This window comes from Penaeus chinensis, chromosome 16 (assembly GCF_019202785.1).
Source record: "Penaeus chinensis breed Huanghai No. 1 chromosome 16, ASM1920278v2, whole genome shotgun sequence".
NCBI lineage: Eukaryota > Metazoa > Arthropoda > Malacostraca > Decapoda > Penaeidae > Penaeus > Penaeus chinensis.
In genome coordinates, this window is record NC_061834.1 from 6644612 (window position 1) to 6654611 (window position 10000).

A 10000-nucleotide genomic window follows, 5' to 3' on the forward strand; every position below is an offset into this window, starting at 1 on the left:
GTAACATTTTCTTACTTGTGGCTTTTTATTCATAATATTAAATTTTCTGTAATACAACTTTGCCACCAGTCATGGCAGTCAGGAGAAGGTTTAGTTTGATTCCATTTGTTCAATGGATATTTTTGGTGTGTGACATAGTGTCAGTTTCATTTTGCTTCTAAAGTTATCCCCTGTGTGCACGGAATAGCAGGTGTCACCATCCACTGGCGGTGAGGGATTTGATCGCAGGTCAGCAAGATTGCTAGACGAGATCATTACCGCTGCACCACACAGCACACTGTGTGGTGCACTGAGCATGAAAATGGTGTTCTTCCTGTAGCTAGTGCTCACGGACATTACATTCCACTCTCATTTATCAATGGAAAAAATGCAAAAGCCCCCTTCTAAATGCCAAATGAGTCTAATTACCCTTCCTGAGTTTTGTAAACTTGTGGCAAATCTTTCCTGTCATCAGCTGAAACACACATCAAACTAGCCAACAGCCAAAATTTCCCCTTACCTACCTTTCACACCAAATTTTTTCATGAAGTGATGGTCATGTCACACGGATCATAGGGGTTTATTATCATTACCAAAACTATTAGTTAGTATCATTATCATTACTTAAATTATGATTACCTGAAAGCAACTGTGCAATTAAAGTTCCTGGACTGCTCATTGGTGCACAATAATTATTATTACTCTTACAAAATCCAAGAAATACGTTTAGGTCATCGGATAGTGAAAGAAGAGAGAAAATAAAATAATTTAGCTTGTATGAATTTAGTGCATTACAGAAAATCAGTCAGGGTGGAGGGGGGGAAGGGGTAGCTTGGTTACGAAGCCAGCAACAGGGGAAACTGAAAGCATGGTCAGGAGGATTTCAGAGGCAGAGGGAATTTGGATTTTAGCATGGCTTGGTTGAAACTGTCATCTTAAGATGTTTGGCTCAGTAGCTCACATAGCATCTTTAGATGCCTGGCACAGTATATTTGTTTAAAAAAACTAATAGCAATAAAAAAATCAAATCAAGGAAAAGTGTTAACTGGAGATCAGGCTGGACCAATGACTGACTCCATGGTGTCTCAGCATTTATGGAGCTATTTATGAGTACACATGGCATGTTTGTACAGTCTGAAAGAAAGAAAGAAAGAAAGAAAGAAAGAAAGAAAGAAAGAAAGAAAGAAAGAAAGAAAGAAAGAAAGAAAGAAAGAAAGAAAGAAAGAAAGAAAGAAAGAAAGAAAGAAAGAAAGAAAGAAAGAAAGAAAGAAAGAAAGAAAGAAAGAAAGAAAGAAAGAAAGAAAGAAAGAAAGAAAGAAAGAAAGAAAGAAAGAAAGAAAGAAAGAAAGAAAAAGAAAAGAAAAAAACTACCTTTATTTGTGGTCAATGAGGGCAGGGCATTTTGTTAGCCCCTTTGTTAGCCCCTTCTATGGCTAGTGTTGCCATATGATGATCTTATTACAATATTCAAGGACCGAGCCTAATGAAGCAGATATTTGGAGTGTGTGTTTCAATGACCATGCATTATTTTGTCTATGTATTTATAATTTTTTTTATCTAATTTTCATTTAAATATAAACCAAGTATTTCACATAATTTTACACTCATCATGACTTAGATTGCGAACAGAATAAAACCTATTTATCATGATATTCAACACCCATTTACTAAATCATATAACTAAACTATTATCAGCATACATGGGTATTATATGAAGCGAAACACAGTAACGCATGACACTCTGATGTTCATTGTTTACATAAATCGTGAGCAGGTTTGTAATGCTTCGAAGTGGGATATAAATGCCTCAGATGGATTGGCAAATGCTTCACATGGATGCTTCTAAATTAATATGGACTGGGAATGGTATATGCACTTAATGCACCATTGAGACGTGTCACAGTTTGCGAGGTGCTATGGTCGCTCTTCATAATGACAGAGTAAGTAATTGTGAGATCACAGCATGACATTTGGAATACAAATTATTGAAATTATAGACCCTTATTATTTTCCATTTAATCAACACTATAATATTAAAGAACAAATGTATATCATTATAAAGAAATTCACACTAATAGTTAACCTTCATTACACGTCCAAGAGGGTTGCACAGAAATGACATTGGAAAACATGAATGCTCATTTAAAATACAGTGACATCGCATAAACCATAAAAAGACGGAATAGTGATTACCAGATTTTGACTTCTCCGTATGTAAATTATTATTTGGAAATGTTTCCTACAAATAAACGTGACTAAAAACTGCATTCGACTTGCCTCTCATTTCCCAGGAGGGATAAGCATGAAATCGCAGAAAATGGAGACTGTAGGAAAGATTTAACCCTTTGATAATAGCCGCTATTCTTGCTCACATCCACAATAAAGCATAAATACGTCTAGGCATTTACAGAAATAAACTATTATATAGTCTTTAAACAACACTGTTCCTTTAAAATTCAAATTAAATTCATCTCCTCTTTAACTCTAAAGCAACTGTGGGAAATATAAACTTCAACTTTTATTGTGCTACCCTACTTATTTTATTTTATTATTATTTTCATTTTTTTTTTTCTTTAATACTGCCCATTTATTTCACATACAGATAATAAAACGACACCAGCATATACATAATAATGTTACTATCGCAAAACCTACGGGATTCCACAACTCTGTTGATTTTTCTTATTAGTTTGTGTCCTTTGTAACGATGTAAATACCATCCTTTTGGCTACTGGTTAAGTTTAACTCAAAAGAGGTTTGCAAATCTTTGTTTTACTTTCTCCTTCTCCCCTTCCCTTGCCTTATACACACATAACTAGGTAACTGTTTATTAGCCAAAGAAAAAGTCAATCTTTTTTTTTTTGTTTGATAGCAAAATTAATAAAAAGTATAAATAAGCCCTGATAGTATCTGCAAATGGAACTAATAGGTTCTTTAATTTTCAAGATATAACATCTGATATCTTTGATCTTTAGGGCAGTAGAGACCTTAACCCATCAAATAGTTAATGATTAATACTTTAAAACAAATAAATGTGCTAGACACTATGGTAAAGTATTATGGAGGAAGGTTAACCCCTCAAAGATGGGTCCTATAATATTTCATTCAGGCAAATCCATTTGCCCCCACCATCCACACTCATCCAACCAAAGCAATAGAAAGTGAAATAATAATCATATTTTCACACCATTACATGACTGCACTCCTATGTAGGTAGCAGGTGTTGAGCCCACTTGAAGTCGTGAACACGAAACAGTTGTTTGCTTTTTTTACCATTACTGCAGTGACTGAGAAGCTACAGCCCCTCAAAAATAGATTAAAGTCACTTTCTGGCCTCATTCACTGGACAATTGGATATAATGCAACCAAATTTCTAGCTTCTACTTTTTCTCACTTCTCCGTCAGCATTAGGTTTAATCATTTTTGTCAGACATAACATACTTAATAAAAATATTGATTTACCCTAAATATGCTTAACTGTAGGAACTGCATGGTTCCCTATAACACCCAAAAATATTTATAAAAAATATACCAGTCTGTTTGGGTTGCACGGTTAGTTCTAGCCTATCCATTGACAGCTTACTGTGTCTTATTTTGTAGACAACTGGGGCCAGATTTACTAACACATATCATATGAGGTTTGTTTACATCGTAAATCAAGCTACTCTCTTGTTTCTGACAATGAGCATGAGAGACATTAGCAAGTACCCGAAACCACTTGTAACATTCATCGTGGTGACCCTCCTACCCTAATAAATGTCTTCATGTAAGCAGCTGAGACTTTTCTTTTGGGAAATCAAATTAATGTGTAAGAACAATACATTTATGAGGCATAGTAGCAGAAAAAACAATATGGCTTATGTAAATAAGGATAGCCTTTGCTGATCTGTGGAGACTGCAGAAATACTTAATGTGGGCCTAATATAAATCACTTAATAATTTGTTGTTGTGTATCATACTCTCTTTATGAAATTATAATGAAATGCTTTTGATGCATGTTTTTGAGAGAGAGAGAGAGAGAGAGAGAGAGAGAGAGAGAGAGAGAGAGAGAGAGAGAGAGAGAGAGAGAGAGAGAGAGAGAGAGAGAGAGAGAGAGAGAGAGATAGAGATAGAGAGATATGTATGTGTGTAATATATATGTGTGTATGTGTGTTTATATGTGTACACACACACACACACACACACACACACACACACACACACACACACACACACACACACACACACACACACACACACACACACACACACACATTTATATATACTTATGTGTTATGATTTTATTACATATATAGAGAGAAAAATAGATAGGTAGATATAGCTATAGATATATAAAGATCAGAATTTATGAGTTCACTGATGAAGGTGGTGAAGATTAATAAAGGTGTTTACTGGTGAAAGTAACCCATTGCACCTGATTAACTAGAAAAAAAAAGACATTTACTGGCATTTAAGTCTCATGACTTTCCTTTATTTCCCTTTATGAATTGAACATCATTTTAGAAATACTGTTTAATCACATTTTATGTAAATTTTTCATAAAGAAACTGTTATTGGTAAACCTCATTAGTGCTGCCTCAGTTCAGCAGTTAAAGTTCTGTGATTGGTCGATTTTTTTCTGAGCTAACGCTAATTGGTTGCACGAGCCATTCTTTTAGGAAATATAGCTCTACGATACCTAGTGATAGTAAATGCTGTTGTAACGGTTATGATACCCCTATGCTCTCATTGTCTGGTGTTTGAAAATGGGCCGTAACGTTGCTAGTTGAGAAATTGCTGATACTTCTCGTAAATCTTATGAGAGACAGCATTTACAAGTGTTTAGTAAATCTGGCCCCTGGCTGCTTATGAACAATGTACCACTGTCCCCTCCATATAGGATTGCCAATCTATGCTTATCCAATCACACCCATAAGAACTTTTACCTTCTTAGTGTACAAGCATTATAGTGAGCCACCCAAAATGTGAGGTTACAAGCACCCATGCCATGTGTGGTCAAGCCTGTTCTCAACTGTGTATGCACTTTAACAACTTCTCGATGGGTCACGCCGCCGTGAGGCGTCATAACAAACCACTCAATCTGTGCGTGTGGCTATACACCAGGGCAGCGCGCCAAAGCGCTATGTGCTGGTGATTTTGCTTAAAGTACCAAACTCCAGCACTCAAAATCAGCACGATGCCATTGATCTCCAGAGCGTACAGTTTTTTTTTTTTTTTCCTTCACCCGTCATCATGGGGTTAAACCCTAATTTACTTGTTACTGAGGCGAAACAGTTCTTCAAATGAAGGCTTAAAGCCTCTTTTAACCTCATTTTGTAAAAAATTGTCTATGCAAAAGACAAAGCATAGACAGCAGGATAAATGTGGTTTGGTCTTGAGATTAAGTGTATTGCTAAAATTATCATTATCCTGTTATTTTGTTTTCTGCCATACAATTTATATTCCACAGCTCAATTGTATACATCTCTTGCCTTGCTTTTTCTATTCAAAATTTGGAACCATTTTTCTCAAAAAATTTTCCCATATATAATGGAATCTTCTCACAACAGTGAATTATTATTAAAGTTTTGGTGTGGTTTCCCTAACCTTCCATCTCACAAACCAAGTTGCAAACTAAAAACTATTGTTTGCGGGACACATGTATGCACAAACACATGAATAATTACATACCAGTAACTTGTCTCAACACAGCAATTCATCCCTTAATAACAGCAAAAATATGATGTACTCTGGATGAGCACTGTGACAAAGACATTACATTTTCCTACAAGTAGCTGAATGAGTAATGCAGACACTAGAGTCACATATACAAAAAAGGGTTGAAAATTATTTTACAAGATCCAAGAAAATGTGTAGACCTAAATACAGCCAATACATTTTAACAAGGAAATCTCCCATCTCTTTTGTCCCTTACTTCCCTTCCTTTCATTCATCAACTTGATCCTTGATTCTCTCTGGCAGGATGCCAAGCTTTTCCCCTAAATGATCCCATCATCCTCATTTTGCCTGCCAATTCAGCTGTTAACTACTCCAGTAAGCTAGTGACCTCCACCTCCACTGACTCACCTTCATGCCCTTTATACTGAGGTCTTTGGAAGTGGAAGTGGGAGCAGTATGCTGGTTGACGGTGGCACTTTGCTGACCGCTCTCCTTCTGCACTCTAGCACAGCCAGTTCCCCCACTGTTGGTGGTGGCTGGGCTGATGGCTGGGAGGGTGTCTGAATTGGCACCCCCACTGCCAGCACTGCAGCACCCACCCCCACCGTGGTCTTCCCCGGTAGAGCACCCACCTGCACTGCCCAGCTGGAACAGCAGAACTCAATACTAACTGGCACATTATGATGATAATGGCCTTGCATTCCCATGCCAATGAAAAACTACAAGTAGAATCATTTCCATTCACTAAAGATGTTGTGCATGTCTCTCATACAAACTTTCTTCGAATATAATCCATGTGAGGATATGTTCTACTAGTAGATTTAATGATGCAATGTATACTACAACACATCAGAATCAACACAGAACACTTTATTCATTTTCATTATTCATTACATCTTATGAGGAAAGGCAACATTCAGTGTTCCAGTCAGCCATATTTTTGTTTTCATGCTCATAGCTCTAACAGAATAAAATTATTCTTTACCAAGGACAGCACACATCTTCAGTAAATTATGCTCAACACATATATTAAAAAATTCGTAATGCTCTGTCAGAATCTAAGGTGTTACACTTAAAGCACTGGACTTCTCAATGGGCAGACCCATGCACCTCTAGCAAATAAAGGAGAGAAGTAGATATAACCAGTTCCGGCCAAGCTTTAAGAAGCCCAATTAGTTTCAATGTGAAAAATGCTGAGTATCAACTTTTGCTCCAGTTATCTCCACCCAATTTTCCCTTTTCAAATCAAATACATTTCAATATCCTTGGCTCTTCAACAAATATCAGACTAAATTATATCAAACATTTAACATCATTATTTGTCATTTCTTTACTAATCTCCCCTTTGTCATAGAATGTTTTCTAATGATGAAAACAAATGTCTACACAGGTTTGGGATTTCAAACCTTAAAAGTAGGAACTGCAACACAGGGTTAAAAATTATCTTTCCTTCTCTTGACCCTGAAAATCTTTTCTATGTAATATCTAAGGAAGAAACTACCTATGTGTGTGTGTATATACATATATACTTACACATGTGCAAACAAACAATCATGCAAAGACGAACTATACCTTTCTATCTATCTATTCATCCATCCATCCATCATCCATCCATCTCTATATATATTTATAAATTAATGGCAGTCACTAGCCAGTGATTGGTCAACATTCCCATTCTCATCCATGAAAAAGTATTACAGATTCTTGACAAGATGTACAAGTGTGAGCAAGGTTATCATTGAAGGATTACCATCTGTGAGTGCAACTAATGGCTGACAAACATATGAAATACAATCTCTAAGCACAATGTGACAGGACCTTCAAGAGACTTAAAAGAGAAAGAATTTGGCATATACTTTGAAACTAGAAAACATATTCGCAGTCTGATGGACATGACTAGCAGCCATCTTGGATTATCTTGAGGATGGAAGTTCTTATATAATAAGCAAGATGTAAACCCACTTATGTTTTATTTCAACCTAAACAGTATTTTGTTATTTTATATTCTCAATATATTCTGCATTTTATTGTTTTATGCTTTAAACTGAATCACCACTTTTTTTTTTTATTCCCCATTCTGATACTGAAGCCATGTCCCATTTCACCAAGTATAAGCTTTATCCCACCTACTGCAGCATATCAGCATACAGCACTGTTTGAAATATTTGTAGGTGGCTTCACACCAAACCTTCTATCTTTTCACCAAACAAATTGGTACAATGGTCATCTCAGAGATGTTGCTTTCTAGTATTATGAGGAATTTAGGTATTGTATAAGAGTCTGTTCTTGAAAGGGGGTAACAAGGTCACACGTGTCAGATGAATCTTCAGTCCATGTCTAATATATTATTGTGTTTTGTAATCTTGCTGACACATGCCTTTTTGGATGACCCATATCCTCAAAATGCATTATTCATTCTCAATTGTATCTTGGTGTTAACAAAATAAATGGACAGATCATCAGCTTCAGAACCAAACAAAGTTATTTCCATTAATCTGCGAATTTCTGTAATAGCGTGCAGGTGTCTAATTAAGTGGAAGCAATAGCAGAGGGTGAGGTGTGTATATATACAAGATATTATATGAAATCACAAGAAAAATAAATGAAATCATAATTGTGCTGAAACACTCAATCTTCATGCAAAATCATGTGTTCTTGCCAGATAACAGCTCTTGACTATTTCATTTTTTTTAAACCTGAAAATGACAGCATAAAGTTCTCTTTCTTCTGATAGGTTTATATAATTTTTCATATTATACTGTCCTGATCTTTTTCTTTACATATGCATTTGCAGTTTGCAATGGGTACAATCTGTTTTCACACATGAACAAAAGAAAAATTTATCTACTTTACATACTATACAGTTAGCAAACAGACCAATTGTATAAAAAAAAAAAAAAATCTTATGCCTCCTAACAAAATAGGTATTCTGATACACTTCAGAAGACAAAAATATGGTAATTACCTAATATTTAGAAAGAAACTCAATATCTGATATTGAGTGTTACCCTAATGTTAAACGCTTGTCATTTTCATACGTACTAAAGAAGTCTAGAGACAGGAATTAGTACTTTTAAAAATAAAATAAAAAAAAAAAATTAATTATAGATTCATTCTGAAAAATATTATCCACATGTAGTGAAAATATTCCAAAGAATGTGTTATTCCCCTCATATCAGAGTATAACCTCCAAGCCAACTTAACAGCAGACTTCTCTTGTGTAGGATAACCAGTATGAGTTTCTCCAGGAGCAAAGTTAACATCTAAACAAGTGAGCATGGTTCATGAAAAAAAATAGGTGACCCAAATATTTAGTATTTACAGTAGACTTCTTAACCCATATGTGCCAGTACTAACTGATGATTCTCCCTATTTCTTTGAATATCTATCGATGTGTTGAGAAAGTAAAGCTTGGGCTGTGGGAGAGGGTATAGGGCAATTGTGGGGGGGTAAAGGGGAGCAGGCTAGGGCAATGGGTGGGAGAGGGAAGGCAGTATGAAGTGTCATGTAATTAGCAAATCAGGGTCACATGAATTGACCGGATAATGTGGACTGACTTGATTGGGCATTAGTTACCCTCGATCGTCCTGGTATTCTCCTGTATGTGTTCTCTATGGTTTGCTAAAAATCATCATCCTTGAGCCATCCCTGCTTCTTGGAAAAAATCTGAGTTTCCAGTTGAAAAAATGCCAGAACCTATCTCACTAATCTGACCAGGGAGTCAAGGTCTACTGTCTGGACAAACTGATATACCTGCTAATACCCACCTCCTTCATCTCCTCATACAAAGGTATGGGAGGACATCATTAAGGAGGAGCTGTAAGCCTATATAAGGTTTTGCCTGTTGATGGGCTTGCAGTCTCTCCCTCACATGCAATGCTATTGGTTAACTAACAGTCTCCCCACTTCCAGCGACCTATAATGCAACTGCAACTGTTCAGCATTAAAATAGATAAATTATGTGCAAGTGAGAGTGCAGCTGCAGGCTAGACTATCTAATTCATGGTAATCAGCTACCTGATGGCCAGCACTTCCTTCTTCAACAAGGAGTATGAGCTACAACTGGATAACTGGTACTCAACTCAACTATTCCAACACCTACAGCCCAGGAGGACGTATGTTGATGGCACAGTCCATCTCATCCAGAAGTTCATGCCAATGGATATGCAGGTTAACCACTGTGGGGACATCAAATTATTGCAGCATTGAAAGCATTTCTTTTTACTTGGACAGAAACAAATGATTAAACCATTTACCATCATGATACGATGGATTTGCTGCCTTACTCTCTGGGTGAGGCCCACATCAAGTTAGTAATCATTATTGACTACAACAGCAGCACAGAAGGTGTGGAGCTCTCCAA

General features: G+C 36.3%; 1 protein-coding gene across 2 annotated transcripts in view; it reads right to left on the reverse strand.

Moving 5' to 3' along the window:
* The window catches only part of LOC125033654 (leucine-rich repeat protein soc-2 homolog), a 33698-nt gene that overhangs the window by 11283 nt on the left and 12415 nt on the right, over positions 1–10000 (reverse strand). Inside the window, exon 3 of one of the 2 annotated variants that reach the window (XM_047625338.1) lies at positions 6046–6282. The exons of the other annotated variant lie outside the window; for it this stretch is intronic. Within the exon in view, the coding sequence (XP_047481294.1) occupies positions 6046–6282 (237 nt within the window). The remainder of the gene's footprint in view (positions 1–6045; positions 6283–10000) is intronic. 2 annotated transcript variants of the gene reach the window in all.